The 24,929-nt window shown below is 36.2% G+C and overlaps 1 protein-coding gene across 2 annotated transcripts in view; it reads left to right on the plus strand.

The window, feature by feature from the left end:
• Window positions 1-24,929, plus strand: part of LOC149542048 (uncharacterized) — a 116,155-nt gene that overhangs the window by 39,381 nt on the left and 51,845 nt on the right. For both annotated transcript variants that reach the window (XM_089797082.1, XM_089797083.1), the window contains one exon: window positions 20,929-21,064. In XM_089797082.1, the coding sequence (XP_089653208.1) occupies window positions 20,929-21,064 (136 nt within the window). The remainder of the gene's footprint in view (window positions 1-20,928; window positions 21,065-24,929) is intronic.

Genomic DNA, 24,929 nt, shown 5'->3' on the forward strand with positions numbered 1-24,929 from the left:
CCCCTGCATTACATAGAGATCATTGAAGATCTTCATCGAGTATCCTTGTGATTTATATCATTTATGAATACAAATGGTAGCTGTAGAAAACTTGATTGATTGTGTGAACCGACATCAATGACCATGCTATCATAATTTCCGAACATAATCAGAATACTTGTAACACCAAGGAATTCACCGGCAAGATGCCATAGAAATGGTGAAGAGGTATAAATAATATCAAAATGCTCATAATCTCACAAACACCAAGGAATTCATCGACAAGATGCCATAGAAAAGGTGAAGAGGTGGAATGAATCTGCAAGAACATAGAAGAGAAATCAGATATGATTAAGTTAATTAATTAAACAATAAATTCTGCAATCCTTAAGAATATTCTTTTCAAATCATAAATTGTGATAAGCTAGAACATATATGTTATTCATGAATTTGTTGGAAATCAATAGACAGAGCCGATTGCTCTGAGATTCGAACACTTAGGATTTGCCGGCTATATAGCCATGGAAAGGGTGAAGAGGTGAGATGGAGTCTGCAATGACTTAGAAAATAAAAGTCAGATATGATACATTAAATTTAGAATAATATCATTCAATAGCTCATGCATGATCCTGTTAATGTAACTCTTGTTGTTGAGTCTAGTGGTGTGGTTAGATACCAGGATGCTCAGTAGATGACAAATGATCCAAGTCCAATTCCGGGTAGGGAGGGCCTTTCTCGTTGGAGATTTAGTGGGGAATAAGTTAAGGTCCGAGGTTGGGTGGTAAAGCCCCTGACAATGTTTCACCTCTCCCCAAGTTGTCGGATGTACAATAGACAAAAATAAGCTATACATTCAATTGTTTGTCGAAAATAGGTAATTCACTTTTATGATGTATATGCAAGAAGATAAGATTAATTGAGTTATTTCATCATTACAGTTATTTTACACCTAGATGCGAGAGATAGTTTTGTGGATTGTTTTTCATTTATATGAATATCGAATATGAGCATAGCTTCTAATCTTGAGTTATTGCCACAGTTAAGCAATCGGAAGGAAATGAATGATAAAGTGATATCTGGAGCCCTAAATGATACAATGGTATTTGAAGCCCTAATTGATTCAGTGGTATCTGAAGCCCTAATTGATACAATAGTATCTGATGCCCTAAATGATCAAGTGGTAATTGAAGCCCTAAGTGATACAGTGGTATCTGAAGCCCTAAATGATCTAATGGTGATCAATGCCCTAATTAATACAGTGTTTTATGATGCCCTACTTTTATATAGTGGTATTTAATAGTAATCGTCATTTGATTTTGATATAGCGGTATTGAATGGTAGTCGTTATTTGATTGTTATAGTGGTATTTGTGGACTAATCTGGGTGATTGCAGAAGCTTTCTTACAATGATTTATCAGTTGCAATTCCCTGGTAGGTGGATTTGAAATTTCTATAGTAAATTCCTTGATGGTGTATTAAGTTCTTGGTTAAGAAATTTTGTGCAATTGATTTTAACCATCAATCTCTTTCATATGATCAAAACTGATTTAACTATCTTCTTATGAAAATGAAGTAATAACTGTATTTCTTTGAGTATGTTAGTTGTTAATTAAGACCCGGGAAAACGGGTTGTTACAAAGACCAATACTCATTGTGGAAATCTCCTGACATATCAAATGTGATATCCTTAAAATTGTTATTTGTAATCTTATGTTGAAGTTGTTGGTTCCCAAAACCGCAAATTGGAATCCTACGAGCCTTGCTTGCTCGATGCTGGGATATCCAACTGGTTAAGGCCAACTTAACGGAACTGAACAACAATGTCCGAGTTCCCTGCACTTCCGGCTCTGCAAAACCGAGGCGGGTGTACTTGATCCTGGACAACAGCCTTATATCCAAGATCCTTATAGTAGATTGGTTAGAGCACAAATATAGTGAAAGTTTCCAAATGGCAAGAATTATAGAAAACTTTAAGTTTGCAAATTACGGGTTAGGAATAATAAATGACTATATGAATGTTTTTTAAATAAAAAATAATGATTGCAATAAATGAATATATTAATTCTTTAAAGGAAGGATATGAAATAATTGCCAGCTATAGATTTGAATTATGAAAAAATATAAAGACCAGTGCCAAAGGGTGATAGAATCAGAACTATAAGTTTTCACATACAACTTTATGATGTTATGTACATTGAATTTATAAATAGTTTAGTCATCAGGATGCGACAAATCAATTGTTTTTATGCATATTTAAACCAATCTATAATATTTTAACCCTTATTAGGACAAAATAGATACAAATAAGGAAACAATTAAAATATTTCACATTATTTGTATTGGTCGAATTCAAATAGCCACAATTGATTTATTCTACTTACTTTGACAATAAATTATTTATAAAATTGAGAAATGATCATAAAGGACGAACTATATAGTATTCTTGACTTCTAAAAACTTTAAGCAAATAGAATAAATAAATACTTCTTACTGATCATGCCGGAAATAAAATACATTGGAGACAATCCTTTAGACGATCCATCCAATGCATTTGACTCCAAAGTCGCATATAAATACATTTATTCAATAATCTGCATCCATAGACTTAGTTCAAAAATTCATTCTTCACCAATAGAAGAATATAATTTATCAATTGCTTATATAATAGGTAAAAATTAAAAATATGGATATGAATATTGTCTTCTCTCCTCTCTTTGTATTACATATTTATAATAAGTAAAAAGGTACGTAAGGAATGGACACACCCCTTCACGATACCTAATTACAACTATTTAGTAGTAAATCCAAAACAACCATCGATAATCAAAGGAGGCGGCTTAAAATAATTAATTCATGATGCTTTGGTGTCTTCCACACAGTATCCCGAACATAGAAGTTTTTATACTTCATTCTCAATCTCTGGCTATTCAAAGAAGAAATGAATCATGGTTTTCTGAACGCAATGGTGAATTGGGCGGTAAAGACATTATCATCCCATCATTGTCTTTAGTCGACTTGGCTGGATACGCAAATAATTTTTTCCTCTTCTGCGCGTGATGACTCCTCGTGATCTCCTTTCCTTGTGTTGCCATGAACCAATACATCCCACACTACAAAATGTTCAACCCGACACCCTGCTGCCACGATGATGCTCCAACCTGCCTGTGCGTGTTTTTGATTCCTCCCGTGCGTACATAGCAATGCTTCCGCTTCATACTTAAGCATGTGTAAACAATGCCATGTTTAGGTTTCTTTGTGCTCGACTCTCCTTTCGTTCTCCTGATTTCTTCCGCGAATGCCATGCTGCTAATTCACTGTGAGCTTTCGGGATTGTGTCTTTTGGCTGATGGTGCATCTTTTTAGCATCATATCATAGACTTGCTGTTTACGGGAACCGCTCCAGGACTCCCCTCCATCGTGAGTATTTGTTCATAGCACTGTTGATAATATTCACGCTTCAGTGCCTGCAAACAAAAAGAAAAGAAGAGTTAGATGTTGATGAACACAGTCAAATGATTTGAACTCTTTGTGTAAGACCTCCAACTGCACATAGGAATACTACAGGTGTCTTCTGAATTTGGTTATGGATGGAACAAGAACTCTACCAAGATAATCATCTTCAGATTTTAATCACATCTCTTCCTCCAGTGCTTGACTGAAAACTCACAAAGACTAGATGCATAGATTGTATTGATTGATTGCTGGATATAGCTCTTTCTGGGCGGTAATGCATATACATATAAAGTTTATGGTTGTTATTCCCTTTGCTACAAATGTATATACATGAATCATAAAACCTAGAATCTGCATGTGCAAAATTTATTGTCAATTGTCATAGTATATGACTGCTGCTGCTCCATTCAAGGCACGCACTGGGTGTCTAAATCCTGTTTTTAATTTGTGATTGTATGACCTCTGACAACTTCATCGTAAACATCCAGCATTATATACATATTTTTCTCCATCCAATCAATATCTTGGAACAGCTAACCAATCTTGATATAATATAATCAATATGCAATTCTCCAAATTGAAGGTGATGGCTGGACAGAATAAATACTGTTAATGATTTCCAGAACATTGAAGGAATATTGAAACAGATGGAAGTACAATCATTTCTGGTATATAACGTGAGACACCCATTGAAATGACTTTCTAAGGCATTCTCTGGTTATAGACTATTAACTCTGTCCTCAGGAATACATTCTAAATCTAATCCTTATTATGAATGCAACGATCTCTGATAGAACAGCCCTCAAGTTTGGTAGACGGGAGGCCAAATGTAATGTTGGTCCACTTCCAATGGACTGGCCATACAACATCAAGTCTTCATGTCTTATTCCACAGTCTCTCTTCAATCAGTGGTATATTGCTTCTAGGTCAGCATCTGAATTCTGCCGTAGGCTTATCAACTGATTTTCCATTTGTCACTACCCATCATTTCATAGAAACATAATAATGTGGTCTGTATTTCATTCGATAAACTGACATCATATGTTTTAGCCACATTATCTACCATTCTTTTTTGATTATATGGCACACTGGATCTGTAGTGGACATGCCTCCAAAGTTTATAATCCCATGCAACTGTACATTCGTGTATCTTATCAATTCTAAGAAAATCTGCTGTAAACCTTTCAACTCATTCCTCTTCAAATTGAAGGCCTTTGGAATTCAGAATGGTGGGATCATGTTTAACAATGAAGATTTACACATCACACACGAAAATCCTCCCTTTGTCATGGTATTTTGAGCTCTAAATTTTGCCAAAATTAAGAGTCCCAACAGTACAATGAAGATTTACACATCACACACGAAAATCCTCCCTTTGTCATGGTATTTTGAGCTCTAAATTTTGCCAAAATTAAGAGTCCCAACAGATGTAATATTTATTCTTATGTTGTTATCCTTCTAAACTAAGAGGGAGTGTCGATGTTTGATAGCTTTAGTTGGATAAACCTATTATATATGTGTTCTTTATATTTGAGATATATGGTTATTATTAAATGAGAAGAAAAATAAAATAAAAAAAATAATTTTATATATATATATGTGTGTGTGTGTGATTAAATTTGTTATTATATTAATTATCTGATTAATGAATAGACATGTTCTATGAAGGGACATGTCTATTCATGACCTATTCTCTATATATAGATCTAAGAGGATGTTGCTTTGGAACACACATACTGAATATTATGATAGTGCTTAGTAGATTTGCAGCAGATCCTAAGAAAACTAATAAGGCATATTTAGTGTGAATGACACTAGTGCTAGTCGTGTTTTTTTTTCCCAAGAAAGGACACGACAGAAACAAATCCTCGAGTGGTTGCCTTCAAGCCTCCAAGAATCTGGCACTCACCATATACTGATTAGATGGTGATGAACGCTAGTGCAACCCTCAAAGATGCAGGCTACCACATGATGGACTCGAGATACTCCTGGTCGACCTTGCTATATTTTTTTTTTACCATTAATGACCTTGCTTCGGAAAACACCAAGATACCTTTGTGGATGATGCTATGATTACGATTATTAAAATAGAGATTAGAGAATAGTGTAGTGTGCACATTTGTATGGTAGTGTCTTCAGGATTTTGGTTTCAAGAGACAGTTGCAATAATATTATGTGTGGGAGCATTTAAAATGGCATTATCTTTCTTAAATACTATATGAGACTTTAAATTGGTTTTACAGGATCCATAACAAGTTGTTACCACTACTTCCAACCAACCTGATTGAATCACCGCCGATGTATTGTTGAGATTGTGATAGTAGACGTGATTAGTCATCTTTGCATCTTTATACTTGCCATTGAAGCATTGATTTTATTGTTTTCTTGCAGAGAAGGCTTGAGTAAATACAAATTGAGTGGAGACAAGAAAAGTAATGGAGGTGTCAAAGAAGAATAGTAGTGTGCTCAAGTCAGTAGTAGAGGCATTTTTTGAACGTAAGGTACACAAAAGCGATCACATTATGCTATCTTTAGATGTTGATCGGGTTTTCTTGCAGGTGTTTGGACCACTCTCAACACATGGATCAGCCTCCCATTGTAACACATTCAATGACAAGAAATGTGATACAAAGAATGATACATGTTTGTTCTAAAGTTAAATTCTAATGTGGAGTTTACACCCTCACATTGTAGCATATATCCTATTGGTAAAAAGCAAGGCACATTGGAACTGTCACAAACCAATGTTGGCTTACAGGATGCTAAGGAAGGACTAAGCATTGGTGAAATTCTCATTGCATATAAAGGGTGGGGGTTACATCTCCCATTCTAGGCATCGATAAAAATCAGTGTTTCAAACCAATTTCCCCAGCCACATTGAATCAAGAGTTTACAATTAATGATACGTTCAAATTGATGTCAACGAACTATTCTTCCATAGTGATAGGATATAATGCATTAGAAACAGGGAACATGTTGAATAGAAAATTCAAACGCTTCAAAGCAATTTTCCTAGCCAGGCTAAGTCAAGAATTTACAAGTGATGACAGGTTCAAATTGATGTCAATGAACTATTCTTCCATAGTGATAGGATATAATGCATTAGAAACAGGGAACATGTTGAATAGAAAATTCAAACAATCCTCAAGACATTGACCATTTTAATGATCATTACAGTTTTGGGGATTTTCAATTGTGACTTACCACTACATCTTTCTTAGTCCCATGTTTGCAGGGTTGGGGATTCAATACCCATGCCATAGAATGATGATAAATGGACCAGTGTTTATTGATAGATAACACCAATGACATGAGACCCACAGAGCATTGAAACCAGATTATCATCCAATGTCATGGACTTGGAAACATGGTACCTATGAATGCTGGATAAATATATTCTTAGAGGCCACGCATGAACCAGACATAATCTACAATGCAGTCAAGTGCCACGAAATATTCATTAATATTATTGGGCGTGACTATTGCCTTTATACAATTCCAAAATATTGTGTGAGCTCTTGAGCATCAAGTATGTCAAATATCGAATGTGATTGTGAAAGACACGATGAAACTTCCATAATCAACAATTACATTAAGATTATCAACGATAAACTAAGGGGATGCAAATTAATGTTATCATGAAGAGTCATCTATAATATGGCTGCATGGTAATACAATAGGGGATTTATGAAAGTCATTATCCAAATGCTATTGTTGATGCTTGGTTTTGCACATATGAGTTTGACTAGGACTGGTCTGTGTTTAGGATGATGTTGTAAGATCGCACATGATGGATGCAATACATAGATCGATTGGTGAAGTAAGAGCGTGGATGAATATGAGCTCTATCAAATGTGACCACCTTCCCAAAATCTAAATTATGAGATAATATATTTGCCTAGCCTGAACATGTTGCAATAATATATTCTACAATGATATGACAGCATGATACCCTTAAACCACACAATATATTTTAGAAACTTAAGGATAACTATTGACTATCAAGAGATAGTTTAATTTCTCAGAAAGATGAGACAAGTGATCCATAGTTTGAGCATGGCAATGAGACAATTTTTCCATCCTCTATGTCATGCCCACATTTGGCCGGATTGGTAGTTCTAATGAAAGTTGTTCACAACGACTCGAGTCCAACAACATTCCTCTTCATAAAGACATGATTTCTTGCATCTTTCTTCTCCATTTGTTAAAACTACTGAAAATGATGGATGTGGCAATGCCCCCAATAACATAATTGACTAACATAGAATGGAGTACTTGGTGAGAAGAGCCCATATGCAAGAGTGGGTAGAATGGCTGATGTCGATGTGGTGAAACTCCCATTCTATGCTAGTTGAGAAGTAGAGGGAGCTCGAACTTTTCCCAAAGTGTAACAATCCATAAGAGTCAACCTTGGACAAGGATGCCAAAAGGATGATATGAGGTTAAAGGGAGTCTGACAATTCATCAAAAGTAATCTTGGAAAAAAAGGTCAAAAGGTTGATATTAGATTCAGAGGGATTCTGACAGTTTATCAGAAGCAACCTTGAACAAAGAGCTCAAAAAGACAAACTTGATATCTGCTTAATGAGTTCTTTGTGAGATAGAAGTTTGAGGTGAAAGCCCTTATTCCACCCTTTAATATGGTTAATGATGGATGTCATGTGTGACACAATGATAACACTACATGAGATAATTTGTGGTGATTTTACTTTTTACTTGTTATATTAATATCCTTGTCAGGTGACAATCTCACAATGATAAGACACTTGTACACTGTTACCTTTATTGCGAGGTAACAATCTCATAATGATGGTTTACAAATCCATTATGGTGGGTAGCGCATGTGGGGATACTTGAGGACATGCCATGATGGTACTGTAAGTGGATTATGGAGGAAAAGAGAATGCGATGCTATCCAAGGACACAATGCTAGATATCTTAAAAATCGTTAATGGTGGATAAAACATATGGTGATACCCGTGGACAAGCCATGAAGGTGGGAAGCACATATAGTGCAACCCAAGGAGATATTGTAAATCCATTATGGAGGACAAGTGCATACGGTGCTATACGAGGACATAATGGTAGATATCTTAAAGTCCTTCATGGTGGATAACAAATACGGTGATATCCGTGGACATGCCATGAAGGTGGGAAGTGCATTTGGTGCTACCCAAGGTGATATCATAAATCCATTACGGAGGATAGCACATACGGTAGTATCCAAGGACATTATGGTAGATATCTTAAAACCCTTTAAGGTGGATAACACATACGACGATATCCAAGTTGTGCCTAAATGTGAACTTTCTAAATTAACAACGATGGATATTATATCTGGTTATGTTATGTAGAGATATCTCATTGTGGTACTAATGTTAAACCTTAATATAACTTAACCTAATAAAGATGTCTCCCTAGCTAAGGAGTGTTGAAGTTAGCCTTGGGAGGCTTACATATCTAATTCACAATAATGTCTCAAATATAGTATTTTTTGAGACATTAATTAATTAATGATTTCTTTGACTAATCTAATATCACTCCATTATTAAAGAATCTATTTAATTTATCTATACAAAGATGGTCATTGTGTGACAGTCTAAATGGATTCCTCCTTAGCTAAGAGGGAGTGTTGATTTTACAGTAGCTGTGCTAAAAAATCCACAAGCCAACCTAGATATCATAAAGGTTGTGATTATTTACATTATGAGAAGAGTGTATTATAGTATAATATATTGTATAGTTATTGTATTCTATAATTGTATAATTTAATAATTGTGGTAATATTATTATTGATAATATGTTACCTTATATTAATATAAGAATCTAAAATATATTATATTAATATAAAAGATTGGTGTCCCTTGGAGAAAGGGCACCTCTTGCTTGTATATAATGAGATAGATGATCTCATCCATATATACAAGAGAATGGAATTAAAAAAATCAGGATAGTATAATAAATATTTTGACATTTCATCACATTTCATCACAATCACTGTTTGCCAAAAGGTCCAAATGTGAGTTTGGGATGATCGAGATGTTGTACTTGGGTCATGACATCAGTGCCCCGGGGTACAGGTACATGTTGTGAAGTTTTCACACCATTGCCCCAAAATTTTTGGGGACCCCCTTTTTTCTAATTGCCTTGGCAAATTTTTGGATTGTCCAACAATTTTGAGTTTTGAAAATTTGAGCCTTGGACACCTTCAGGGCCAGTGGGGAGAAGGTTAGATTTATTTTCACCCGGTTTCAACTTGATTTTCTAGAGCCACCAATTTCATCCTTGAGCCGAACAAATTTTAAAGAGCAACACTTGGTAGGATAAAATTGTAAATTTTGTACTTAGGCATTTTTCTTTTGAAAATTTGGATATAATTGTGTAAATTTGGATAATTTTCAAAAATGAAATTTTTGTTAAATTTGGTCTTTTGGAAAATCTTGATTATTTTTGATGAAAAAGATTAATTTTTGTGATGGTGAAATAAAATTGCAAAAATTGATTTTTGGCTTTAGAAGAAATTTTATTTTATTTTTGTCAAAATAAATAAATTTATTGGCATAGCAAAATCGATTTGGGTAAGAAATTGCAAAAAATTGATTTTAATAGATTAAAATTGTCTTGAAAACTTTTTGCCTTTAATGAAATTGGTAATTTAATATTGAAAAATGGCTTTTGGTTAGCCAAAATCTTATTTTAATGACGTATTAATGACTAAATCCTCATTAAATGGGAATATTTAACATCTCCAAGGCACCATTTAATTTCTTTTTGCAACTTAGAACTAATTGGCAATTTAGAAAGTTAATTTTCATCATGGCAAAATTAATTTTGGTTAAGTATTTAATTGTGGGCCATAATTTTACATTAATTATTTGTTTTTCTTTCTCCCAGGGTCCAAGAAGAAAGTTGGGTATAAGAGGAGGCCTCTCTCCCATTTCTTCCTCACTTCTCACTTCTCCTTCTCAAGGTGTTGGTGATTTTGCAAGAGCAGATCTGCACTTTTCTTGCTTGGCGAATTTTGTGGAGGGCGAAATTTGTGGGAGCCAAAATTTGTGGGGGATAAAATTCTGATTTTTGCAAGTGGCTGCGATTTTTGCCTTAGGTTGGGAAATTTTATTTGGAGGTGAATTGCATGATAAATTTCTAATTTGCAAAGGGATTTGAACTTCTTGAAAGTCATATCCTAGGTTTCGAAAAGTCGCTGTAAGTTTACTGGTTAAGGTGAATTTCCATCATCTAGAGTTGCAAGGAGTGCTTAAGCTGACATCCATCTTTCGTTCTAGTCTAAGGATTGCTCTGCTTGGTTCTTCTTGCCTTTTGGTCCACCACTCTACCATCCTGTAATAGGGCGACGAGTATGGAGGATGATAGTGCAAGTAAGAATCCCAAGCGGGCGAACACTAAGAAAGACAAAGAGGATATGACGCCCAAAACTTTCTTCTTCTCGAAAATGAAGTGAATAACCGACACCAATATCTGTACAGTGGACATGATACGGATGAGGGACAGACTGAAGGAAGGACAATCCCCCTTGGCAAAGAAGATGTCAACGAGACAGATTTTGGATCGAAGTTGGATGAGTTGGGAAAGGTTGCTATCAAAAAAAAGCATTTGGGCACCCTTTCCTCTCTCAATGCTTTTATTGGATTTGAGAAAGAATATGAGAAGGATCACGAAAGGATACTACAAGCAGCAAGTGGCGTGGCAAAGTCAACGGAACTCAGGGCAAAGCACACACCCTATCCTCTTATGGGAGAAGTTAATAAAAGGCTAGCTAAGTTCATTGCCTTAGCTAAGAAAATGAAAGAAAAGGGAAGATTTATATTAGAAGATCATTTGATATAAGTCCAAGTGGCAATTTCCCTTTCTTCTAGAATAGGACAAGTGTCTATTTTTGATTGGCCACCATTTTGGTGCCTTCTCATTGGTTGCCACTTTTTGCACTTTTTTCATTGGTCCATTGATGAGGTGGCAGCTTCTCATTGGCCGATGGGGTGGCAACCCTAATTAGGGTTTTGAGGATCCAATCTGGATCATTGATCTTGTTTTGATCTCCACCGTCCGTTGTATTGTTGGCCCCTATAAAAGGCCATTTGCTCTCATTTGTAAAATGTTGGAGAAATTGTTGCGAAGATAATACCAAAATGCTCTCTTTTTCATTGTTGCAATTGGCATGTTGATCAAGAACATTGGGTGTTATTGCATGTTTTCTACTTCCACTTAGTTGGATTTCCTTTCAAGTTGTTAAAGTTGGTTTCATTTCAAATTGCTAAGTAGGAGTGAAGTAGATGGATAGTTGTATGGTAGCATTGGTAAATGTTTGATAGGGATCAATACTAGGCCACTAGCATCCTAGCGGCTGGTTGGGAAGCTTTGTGTGGTAAACTAGTTTATTTTTCCTTTGAATCATTGCACCTATGGAAGTGAGGCTGCTGGTCAGCTCTCATTTGGTTCGATCCCCGTCCATTTGTTAACCTTCCATTCATAGGAGTAGGAGTAGAATAGTAAGTAGCTGGGTTGTCAAAGCTTAGAGAAGCAAGTTAGAGGAGTAAGTTAAGTATTAGAACACATCCATTCACCTTCGACAACCATCGCTTTCCCATCAACATCATCATTGGCAGACACATCCTCCATCACCACCATCATCAACATTATCTGCCTCCGCACATTTCACAAACCGAGTCACCATCATCTTCATTCCACCAAAGTCCAAGTCATCCTTGAATGAATAGCGTAAGGCCGCCTATGTGATTACTAGCGAATCACATCGATAAAACTGAGCAAGTATCCAACGGTGTAAGGAACATTGGAGCTATTGCTTATGTCTTCATGAGTAATAACTTTTCAAGAGAGGAGTTGCATGTTTGATATCCCATATTGAATATTCAAATCCTAATATGTTATGTAAGTGATACAAAACTCACATCAACAGTACACCAAGAGAAGAATCAAGCAATTTTGGATTGATTGCCTCCCAAGACTCTTGGAGCTGCGTAGAGTCCTAAGATTGTTCAACTATTACATAAGGTTTATGAGGGATTTTCACAGCTTGGTGCACCACTGCTAGATTTGATGAAGGGATCCTTCCATTGGGATGAGTAGGTGCAACACACCTTTGACAAGTTGAAGGAATTTATTAGTACGTGTTTGGTTTTGGCACTACCTAACTTCACTTGGGCCTTCATCTTGGAGTGCAATACATCGAATGAAGGCATTGGGGCATTGTTATTGCAAGAGTGTCACCACATCATGTTAAAGAGTTGGAAGCTCTTGAGAGTAGAACAATTGTACTCCATTTATGACAAGGAGATGCTTGCCATCATCCATGCACTGGTTAAGTTTTAGCAATGCCTCATTGGAGAAAAAATTGTTGTGTGGATAGGTCACAACAATTTGAGATATTTCTTGGAGTAGAAGGATTTGAACAAGTGGCAACAAAAATGGGTGAGTGAAATCCAAGCATATGATTTTGATATTGAGTACATGAAGGGCAAGAACAATGTGGTAGTTGATGCCCTTTTAAGAAGACTTGCCATATGTTCTCAGCAGATTGGTAGGCACACTTGTTGGTTGAGTACTCCAAGAATACATTCGCATGCTAGTTGATGTATGGTCAAGTACAAGATGATTTGTACAAGGTGGTTGACGACATCATTTACTACAAGGGTAGAATCTACTTGGTATCTGAATCCAAGGTGAAGGAAAGAATTCACGACTCACCTTTTGCCAAGCACCTGGGATACCTAAAGAGCTACAGACATATCTAGGAAAGATTCTCTTAGAAGGGCCTTAAGCATAATGTACTGCAGTACGCACAAGAATGCTCCCCTTGCCAACAAAAAAAATCCAAGTGCAAGGTAGAGATTGCATCTTTGTTGTGGTGGATCGTTTAACAAAATATGCACACTTCTTTGCCACTTTCACAAGATGCCAGGCACTTAAGTGGTCAAGTTATTGTTTTGGGAGGTGTCTTGCATGCATGGTCTTTTGTAGAACATAGTCATTGATAGGGATAGTTGATTCCTCAACATTTTTGAGATGGAACTATTCTGCTTGGCAGGTATAAAATTGTCGCCAAGTACAAGCTACCACCCATAAACAAATGACCAAACGAAGACCGTGAACAAGTGGTTGGAGGGTTACCTCAAGAACTACGTCTCAACATAGCAGAAGGCGTGGGTTGGTTGCATTTAGGAGAGCATTGTTACAACACTTCATAACATGTCAATAGGTATGACACCCTTCAAGGTGCTTTAAGGTAATGAGCCTTCATCATTTGTGGATCTCATGTTGGGAGACAATTGCACACCAAGTCCAATGACTGGCTACAAGAGAGTTTGGATATCCTAAGATCTCTTAGGACTACCTACAGAGGCTCAAAACTAGTAGAAGATTTATGCCGACTGACACAAGTTAGAGTGGAGTTTAGAGGTAGGAGATATGGTATACCTCTAGCTTCAACGATATAGACAATGCTCCTTGAGGAAATGTGGTACGAAGAAGTTGAAGTTGCGCTTCTATGGACCCTACAAAGTGGTTTGGAGGGTGGGCGAAGTTGCCTACAAGTTGAAACTTGTTGAGGGGAGTTAGATTCACAATGTTTTTCACGTGTCGTTCCTTAAAACATTGTTGGTCAACATGCCACAATGTCGAAGGAACTTTCACACATTGATGAAGAAGGAAAACTAATTCTAAAACCTGTAGAAATCATTGATGTCAAAGAGAAAAAGCTAAGGTCACACACCGTTAAAGAATACCTAATGCATTGGAAGGACCTGTCCTTTGAAGATGCCACCCGAGAAGGTGAACAAATTCTAGATCATCCGAGTTTGCAGTTGCTTGAGGGAAAGCAATTCTTGGGCTGGGAGGATAGAAATGTTCCAGATATTTAGTTCTTGGGCCGGGAGGATAGGAATGTTCTTGATATAATCAAAGAATTCATTTTAAGATTAATTGTGTATGGCCTCGAAACTTAATAATAATATATCTTTGGCCCCTTTTAAATTTATTAGTTAGTAATGTTTTGGTCGTGTTAGCACATTTTTAGTCCTCCAAGATGTTTTCCGAAGCAATATATAAGTCCACTTTAGTTTTTGTTGTAGGCATGGTGAATCTATATTTTCTTTGTAATTGCGAGTTCTCGTTGGATATTAGCTTGTTTTCCATTTCGAAGGTGAAAGATCCTCCTTGCTTGGTATTTGTAGTTATAGTGGGAGTAAGACCTCAACCTATTTTGCTTGATGGATTGTATTTGGGGGCTTTCAGTTGGAGCCCAATTTGTGCATTCAAAGTAGGGTTACAGGACTCAGTGAGTCCTAAGGCGAGGTGGGAAAAATGAGGCAAATTGCCTCTGGACTCGGACTCGGCCGAGTCCTGATTGAGTCTTGGTTGTCTCATTGAGGCCGCTGCCTTGACTAACTTGGCAAGTCTTCCTGGTTGGACTCTGCCATCAACCAATGAAAAAATAATAAGTTTTTCAGCTCAGGGGCAAGAAAATTTAAACAAATATAACATTTATGTATAAGTTGCATTTATTTTCTTTCTTATACTTTAAGTTACATTTGTATAAATACTGTCAGAATGTTCGAGATAAGTTTCAGCTTCATAGGAGTTAAAATGCAGGTTTTAGATTTTGGGGGCTTTCAAAAAATTCTAGGTTCAACCAAATTTCAGGATTCAACATGCCTTCAACAGTGTTATTTCATGCAACTTGTCTTGGCTATTTGAGGTCAAATTGAAGCTAGAAGTTGATACTGTCTTCAGTGATGAAGACTTGGAGTGGGTTGATTAGGTGGATCGAGAGGTAGAGGCAGTGGTAGTGGAGGAGGCAAGAGCACAAGGAGACCTAGTGTAGGACCCTGAGGCTAAGAGTGATGGATCCGACTTTGATGATGAGGATGAGTATGGGGATGAGGAGGATGATCATGTCACCGAGGTTCAACTTCACACACAAGGAGAGATGATGGCTCTAGAGTCTACTATGACCTATCTTAGGCATAGTTGTAGGAGGACATAGGCTACAATGAGCCTTTATATTGATATATGATTCGAAATTTTGATTCAATGGATTGCATATTCCATGAATATTATAGACATTTAATAGTGACACTATATTTCTATTATGTTATTCAGTTGAGCTTTAAGTAATTTCTTTCAAAAATTCGCATTTATACTTAATTTGATCTATGAAAAGTTGTAGATGTGTGCAAAGTAGCTTCTATTTATCTCAATTATTGTGTATCTGATGTTAATTGGCTAAATGATGCATGAAAAATACTTAAAATTTTTTAAAATCTTTGAATTTCATGGGTTTTTAATTGCCAAGTCTATGCTAAGCCCGGACGCTGAGTCCGAGTCGAAGCCTGATTTGGGCTTGGTCGAGTCCAAGCAGAGTCCGAGGCTGGTAACACTGAATTTCAACGACATTTTTATATTATGGATTCCATTATCAATATTTAGTGCTCTATGTTATGTGTGATACGCTTGCCTAAGAATTTGTTATTTCCATCATAATCTTTGCAAAGTCCGGTTGGAACTGTAAATACCCATAGACAAAGTATTCTTTCCGCACACCACTGTATATTCCCTATCATCTCCTGTTTACAACCTTTCTTGCACACATTGTATGACCCCTACCATCTCATCCATGTATTGTACAACATCTTAAACTGTTGTGACAGTCATAGTGTACAAGTGCATCAGTTGTATTGTATGGTCTTCTAACTTCACCATACAGGCTTCCCAATCCCACCGTATGGTCATATAATTCCTTTATATGACCTATTAAACTACTGTACAACATTCTGTTGTATGACAAAAACCTTGATCGGGCTGGGGAAACGTTGTTTGTACACCAACCTATAAAAGGTAGGGAGCAGAGCGAGGGTTTCCTCCGGTGTTGCTATATGCGGACATTACAGTTCAATCATTTCTTTTCTGGTTTGCTTCCCATAAATCTCAAATCTGGTTTAGGCTCAGGGGCCTTGTTTCTTTTATGAGCTTACCTTGTATCTTTTTGCTTTTGGTTTCATTTGACCAATGAATATCTTAATTTGCATTTCTAGTTCTCTCAACCTTGGTTCATCGTTATTTTTGTTTGCTTCTTGGGCTGAAGCTAGTCCTTCATGTTTGCACAAGTTGAGTAGATCTTGCCAAGATTTTTTTTGTAATTGTTTTAGAACTTGGTTTGTGTTGCCTTAAAGTTCAAACTGATTTTTATTTTCTTATCTTGTCTAGGTGGTGTCTTTCAGCCTTTTCTTACTCTTTTCCAGTCTTAATCCTGATGGCTGCAATTATGTAGTGAGATTGGTCCCATGATGTCTGGATTTAAGTGGTTTTAACTGTTTCCTTGAATCTGGGTTTCACTTTATTTCCTTGAGAGGAAACCTCTTTGCTTCTGATAGACTAATAGAGCCAAACACAAGGTTTTAAATCCATATGATTTTTCATTGGGTTTGATTCCTTACAAGTTACAATAAATCTTTTTCCACTATATATGCATTTAAAATTGGCTAAGGTAATGCTTTAAAAGTTTCTCCCTTCTAGGTTTTTTCTTGGATGACTTTTGCCTTCTTGATTGCCAATTTTTTCCTAGGAATCGGCCCATGGACCCGGATGGATTTCATTTCTATTTATTGTTTTCAATTTTTCCAGGTTTCTCCCTGGTTAATTTTAATTTCTTTAATTTTTTTTGCACCTTATAAGCATCAATGACATCGAAGAATTCTTTAACCTAATTAATGAGATTGGTCCCATGATGTCTGGATCTGATTGGTTTTAACTGTTTCATTGCATCTGGGTTTCACTTTATCTTCCTGAGAAGAAACCTCTTTGCTTCTGTTAGACCTATAGAGCCAAACACAAGGTTTTAAATCCACGTGATTTTTCACTGGGTCTGATTCCTTACAAGTTGCAATCAATCTTTTTACGCCATATCTGCGTTTTGAATTGGTTAAGGTAAAGTTTTAATATTTTCTCACAACTAGATTTTCTCTTGGATGAATTTTGCCTTCCTGATTGCCTATTTCCCAAGAGGCCCACGGACCCGGGATTTGGATTTCATTTCTATTTATTGCTTCATTGTGTTGAGGTTCCTCCCTGGGTAATTTTAATTTCTTAATTTTTTTGCACCTGATAAGCCTCAAGGATCTGAGAGAATTCTTTAACCTAGTTTAACATCAGATATAAATCCTTATTTAATAGATGTTTTTTCATCATGGTACTGACATTTAACCAGATTCCTTTTTTTGCAGTTCTGATCTGTTTGTAGACATGATAGTCCAATAGATGCGAGATTACCTTTTAAATGTGTTTGTATTTGTTCATGTGACTAAACTGATTGTAACAAAGAACTGTGGCTCATCGCCAAGTTACATATCTCATGACTATCACGTAAGAAATCAACTATGTTGATGTAAGGGAGTTTAAAATCTAATTTTGTTCCTGCTCCTTTGATGCATACACTCTTTGGATGCCTAACTCAATAACTTGAGTTTCACTTATTTGAATTGCAGGGTTTACTTTCTGGTGCCCTTGTAGTAGAAAAATATATAATGTTGGGGCCTGATGTGTTGTTTCTAGTACTCATTTAACCACGGGTATTAATTTTCCCTCTCATTGGCAATTGAGAATATATACAATCTACATTATTCAGTAGAGCAGTGATTGGGGGTTGATGATAACAGTTGATCGTCTATGGTTCGGAGGGCAACAATGATCTGAGACTTTGCCTGTCGTTAAACGAGCACAAAAACAACATGATGAAGCTATGTGCATAATAACAGATTTCACTTGGTTCTAATTTCTTCTTGAATCTGAAAAAGCCACTTCTTGAGTCTGAAGCACCAGGTGCTGTGAGATACAAAAGTCTAGCATGAAGATTGAGAGTTGCAGCTGATGCAAGAAGAGATTGTGTGGCATATGTGACTGTATGATGGCACAAAAACAGTTAGTGAAAAAAGCGGAATCTGACATTGTTATTAAACTTGGTTATGTCGTTAGAGTGCATCCAAAATTGTTGTGAGAAGTCTTTGATGGGTGACAAGGTTTGGATGCAAGAATTTAACAAGCCTAGTCAAATCTACTTGTTCCATCCAAACAAGACATAAACCAGTTACTGTCAGACAGAATAAAAAGAAGAAGCTCTTCAGAAAGTGAAGGTTAACCTCTAGTTTAAAAGTGAATGGTTCCGAAAAATTAAAAGCAGCCAAATAAAAATTAGGAAATCAAGGAGCCATGAGAACATCAAAAGACACCAATAGTTAATCAAGATATACAGACTACAGAGTATGTAATTAATTTCATAAACAAATTTGACAGTTGAATGCACCTCTGAGAGGGGTACAAAATGGATGTGATATGCATGAAAATAAACTTTTCCTGGGGAGAGACTGAAAAACAACCTTTTTTATTAAGTTTGTCAACTTTTTGGGATAATCTTAAGTACCTTGTGGGGAGCAACTAATAGTTTTTTGAAATGAATTGTGTGATGAGTGTTGGTTTGAGAAAGTCATTTTTGGCATTTGTTCATATGATTTTGAAGGGTTTTGAGTTTGGATGAAGTTTGATGTTCACAATGCTAGATTTAAATTTGAGCATCAAGATTATTAAATCTTGTTAACACCAATTTAAACTGTTCCAAGTGAAGCTATCATGATTTCAATAGATATGTGGCTACTTGTCCTATCATGATACTTTGTCCTATCATGATACTTTGAGTTGCTTATGTTTTCAGAAAAAAAATCTTTTATTTCTCTCCAACTTTCACTCTTTTTCATTTTCTTTTTCAAAATTTCGTCTTGAAAGAATCCACTAATCTGTCAATATTGTTTAGCTTTTGTTTTTCCAAATTGATTGATTTCCATAGGACGTATTTTTTGGTTTTAGGAGGTTTATGTGCAAGTAATCAAGCCTTATCCAGACAGTGTGCAACTCTTGCATTGGTATTATTCAGAATACCTAAATAAGACGTATTTGATTTACTTTGTTTAAATCAAACTCCCTTGCCTATTCCAGAATAGACACTCATCAACATATACTTTGTAATAAAAAAGTAGAATAGAATGGTGATTACAGAACTTTTTATGTAGGAACGATATTAGAAAAATTATCTAACAGAAGTAGAGAAACCATGCATCCACCTAGAAGATACAAATATTTAATGTGGAGAAATGACCTTGAGGTCGAAAACTCTACATACAAAAAGTTGCAACATCTTTATTCCCTTTGGAACATTTTATGACAGATTTATAAGATATGTGTCCATTTAAAGCCAAGCACATTAGGATTCTTCAGTTTCAGAAATTGCTCCGGCATAACTCTCTGCTTCTTGGTGGATCTGCCACCTTCAAAATGGTTCTTCTGTGGACAGAAACTGGTATTTTTTGATTGGTTGTCTTCTTGTGCCCCACCCCACAGATATGACATTGATGGGGTGTCCCACGAATACTTCTTGATATTTGGTTTTGCACTTATATTTCTATGAGTTATGGAACATAATTCATTGCCTTTCCAAAAACCTTTAAAGTTGGCATTTGTTTCTTCAGAGTTGGAGGGAGCAAGGGGAAAGATGGGCAAAGAATGATGTCTCGTGTGTGCTAAAGAGTCTTTTTCGTTGAACTGCTACACAGATCAGTCCTCTCTTAGTATTTAATGCACACTTTTTTTTAAACTAATGTATTTCAGATTAATCCACTACTAAAAAAGGAATTATGATGCTCTAGAAAAAAGAGAATAAAATTGTTTTATCTCACATAGTGTGATTGTAGTGGTTAAGAATTAAAATTATTTAAAAAACATGTATTCTATTTCAATCATGCATACAGTACCCACAGTTATTATTTGTGAAAAAAACCAAATCACTTTTCTGTTGATGGATCTTTAATTTTACATTCATAGATTAAGTATTGTTAATAGCTATAAACACTTGAATATGCCGGCACTTCTAGTTCATGGGAAAACCTATACATGTAATTTTTTCCTTCCTTCTACTTAAGAGTAAAATATGACATTTTTTATGATGTCAATGCCTGCCTGGCAACCTCTCTTTGCTTCCAATTCAGTGTAAAACAATTTTACAAAACATCAAGATACTTTTAAAGTGTTCTTAGAATTATGCATTCATGTCATATAGTCTCAGCCTCAGGTATGTATGTTTATATTCATGTAGATATGTGTTTCTATATATTATCGGTATCATGTATATATCTCCTTTGTATGTTTAAGTATTGCAAGTATGCCAAATATTGATCAAGTAGAGTCAATAACCATAAGTATCTTAGCCTCAGATATGAGGACATGATAGAAGCTAATATTAGAATGATAATTATCGTTAAAAATTTGTAAGGTAAATCAACATTGTTTTATATTCTTTAGCTCGCTCTTTAGCTTGTTTGTATATGTACTGCTTACTTTCTTGTTGGACTATTATTATGCATTGATTTGAATGCTATCTGCACTAGAGGCGGCAGCTAATTAAGACCTTATGTCGCATAGATGTGGAAGATACCCACCAGAGGTGAAAACTGCTATACCTGTTGATGGCAGGTTTGAACACATTGTCCTTTCATGCAATGCTACATCAGATCATGCAATTATTTGGATTGAGAGGGAAGCCAAAAAAGCTTTAGATGTAAGTGGAGTATGTCAAAAACATTCTCACCTTTTAGACCTTCAACAGATAGCATAAGTTCTTTTTGTTGATGCGGAAAAGTGAACTATTGTTATAATCATTAGTTTTCTTGTATTTAATTTGAATACCTGTTAGTTCTTATTGAATATATCTTGCGGAAGGGGGGTATTTTCAAATCAGATTGAGAGTGGGTATTTAAAAATTGGATGTGTAGTTGTCGTATTTGCACTAAGTTTAATCTTGGAGCTTGATTTTTTGCATTGGATCATTGTCTTGATTACTTTTCCAAATCTTGGACTAATGGATAACTGTGTGTGTCTATATATATATATACACACACAGACACATGCAAATGCATATGAACATATCCATATATATGTTTTTGTGGGTTTAAACTGTAACACTACAATTTGTAATTTTGTACTGTCTAAGACCTAGTCAAAATAGGAGATTGCTACTGTGATGTGAAGACAATTATGTGATTTCAAGGTATTGATGGCCTAAATACAGGTCTACCCACATATGAGCATGGTGGGGATGCCTGAATGCCAGTCATTGCTTGATCCCTGCAAAGGCCCATTGATGAAATAAGTCCTACTAAATCAGATTGGACTATCTTAAATGCAGCAAAACAAAATGATGGCACACTCATGGTATAAGACGAGAAATTGACCTAGGAAACATTTTTACGAAATAAAAAATAGCAAAAACAATGTTCACTATATTAGATGGCTTTTGGTGTCCTCATGATCGAAAAGTGTTACTGTTTTCATTTGATGTTTGTTTGTTGTATCGTAACATGGGTTACAGATACAACCTATTGTTTTATTTGTGCTATTGTTAAATGTTAGTGTTAGCTAACCATTTGGTTAGCTGGCAGTTTAGTAATTGACAGGAAATAATTGACCTTAGCAATTTCAATTTTGATTGGACATTTGAATTTCCTATTCTTTTTTTAGTATATGGTTATTGCGAAATAGCTCTTGTAAATAAATCGATTGGATTTAATTCAATGATAAGGAATTTCTTTGGGGTTATGACTGTTAATATAATTGAATGGGGACTTGAACGTTTCTGAGATATAAATAAAATTGTTCGCATTGGAAAGCTTGACGTTCTTGGAGTTTTTAACAATGTAGACAAGAATAGACAACATTAAATTTCAAATCATCCTGATATATATCTTAAAATAAATACAAGCTTCTAATCCTATGAATAATTACAAGTCCTGGACTTCTCCATAAACTCTTTAGGTCCTCGACATCAAACTTGTCTTTCAAATTCTAACAATAGAATCAATATAATTACAGTCATATTTATATGAATTTATAAAGCCTTCTTCTCTCCAAGGAAATATTAGGGAATATAGTTTGCTTCTACAAGATAAGCAACGTAATGCACACACTTGTCCCATAAGATGATTACAGATTCTTAAATAATCGAGGAACTGGCTTTACCAATATGATTTTTCAAAAGATGAATTCGAACAACCAAGATCAGACTTGAAGTCCTTAAGAGTGAATATATAGATGCCAGGTCGATTGGTCCATGCAAATCAGATTAGAGATACTTTTCCTTCACTTATTGCATTACAGATAGACACCAGGATTAGAAGCTAAATTCCATACAAGTTGTTGAGAACAAGAATACAATGTAATCATGATAACAAACATTAGGCATTCTTCTGGTTTACTAGCTAGTAATCTTTCATAATTACTATCTTGGTCTTAAACAAGTATCTGAAGGTCATCCTTCAATTTCCAAAGGTCTTGTTGGTTATATTCTTGCCATCCTAAAGAATCCTATATAGTGTTGAATGTCTTCTTTCCCTTCTATTCAAAGACACGCTTGGCAACATCAATTAGGGATTTATCAAGAGAATTTAGTGCTAATCACAAAAAGAATTGTTGTATCTTAAGTTACTAACAAGTTTCATGCTATTATTCTGATTACTTATAATATATAAAACACAGGATCAGTTAGCATCAAGTTGTTACTCAAGTATGAAGAAATAGCTCAATGGCCAACCTAAGTATTAGGCCTTCTTTTCCACCCAATTACACTGATTGTGAGGTATTCAGTTTCATGGGGGTATCATTAAGGTGTGAGGCCATTTGAAGTAATTTTGCAGCCACCTCTTTACAATACATCCATACTCTCTATGCTGCAGGAACTCGTGCCTCAATCACACATGGGACTGGATGTTCAACTTTAAACAAGACTCTTACACAAACTAAGAGAGCTGCCACCACTCCACTGGACCCAAGCCCACATGAACAAGGTGATTTTGGCTTCTATCGAAACAGCTTGCTTAAAACATAGCAATCTCATACAGTTACAATTGAGATCACCATAATCACTACAAGGATAACCAGCATCTTGCTCACGTCCATGAAGACGACCACTCAGATTATCGCATGGAATGGAGCTCTTCTCTTCATTATAGTGGAGGTTTTGATTTAGAATTTTAGAATATAAACCTACTGAGGCCTCTAGGCTGATCAGAAATTATTTTATTAATCCTTTCCTACCTAAGAGTACCTATTTCACATTGTCTTCCTTGTCATTGGCTTACATAAATATCATGCTTAGGTAAATTATGCACTAACGTACACAAAGATTCATTTCTCAGACTCTCCAATGCATTAATACACCTTTTCAGTAACTTTCTGCCTTCTGATCCAGACTTGTTCCTCAATTTATCCTACCTTAGCTCCATACTATAGTTACACCACCCTGGGGGACGGTGGGACAAGTTTCCGGGCAACGGGGACAAAGGGGCCTCAATTTGGGGAAGGCTGCCGGGAATGGGAGGGAGGGGGTGTGTTTATACTATATACCATATACTATACATGTGGTACTTAAAAAGCGTAATGAAAATATGGATTCACTTACAGGTTCACAGTCATAGGCATTGCTTGCCAAGTCACCTCCGAATACACAGAAGCCGAAGCAGATATCAGATTCCTAGTATCAACACTCTACTGGTTCATCGTCTTCTAAGAAGGAGAAAAAGAAGACTGAGACTCTTACCTGTTCCTATTGTCGGAAGGGACCTCATGATGAGTCACATTGTTTTCAAAAGAGATTTGATGGCTATGAGAAATAGATTGCAGATTTGCTAGCTCTTCTTCAGAAGAGCACTGTTTCATCTCCATCCTCTTCTACCTCAGAGGGGTCTGCCTTTCAGTCTTCTTCCATCTCTTCATCATCTACACTAGATTTTGGACAGGGTCATGCATTACGGGCTTCCATTGCATCCCCTTGCCAGGTCCCTTGGATACTGGATTTGGGTGCTTCTCACCATATGGCATCTTCTCAAGGGGTCTTCTCCACTATTGAGGCTTCTCCCATTCCTCATATTCTCATGGGGAATAACACTGCCTTAATAGTCTGCGGGAAAGGTTCAGTTGGCATTCAGGGTGGCACATTCAATGATGTATTGTATGTTCCATCTCTGTTTGCAAACCTTCTCTCGATTTATCAAATTACATGTAGTGGATCAAGGAAGACAGTTGAGTTCACAGCAGATTCAGTCTTCATTCGGGATAGTACAACAAGAGGCCTTATTGCTGTAGGGACGATAGATCATACCACTCGTCTCTACACTTTTTCACACTTTGGTCCACCATCTCCACTGTTGGAGGACAACTCTTCTGTTTCGCAAGAGCATCATGTGGTGCAGTCAGGACACTTGAACCTTTGTATTTTTCCCGAGATCACTGTTTTGACTACCACACCACATCCAGTTGAGGTTTTTTCTCTTCAGCAAGATTCTACTTCCGCTCTGCCGGACCCTCCAACTCCATTCATTGAGCCTTCAAGTGCAGTTGTTGTGGATTCTACAGAGGACATTCATCTCCTC

Source organism: Cupressus sempervirens, chromosome 8 (genome assembly GCF_028749045.1).
Source record: "Cupressus sempervirens isolate cs-2001-9-10 chromosome 8, ASM2874904v1, whole genome shotgun sequence".
NCBI classification, from domain to species: domain Eukaryota; kingdom Viridiplantae; phylum Streptophyta; class Pinopsida; order Cupressales; family Cupressaceae; genus Cupressus; species Cupressus sempervirens.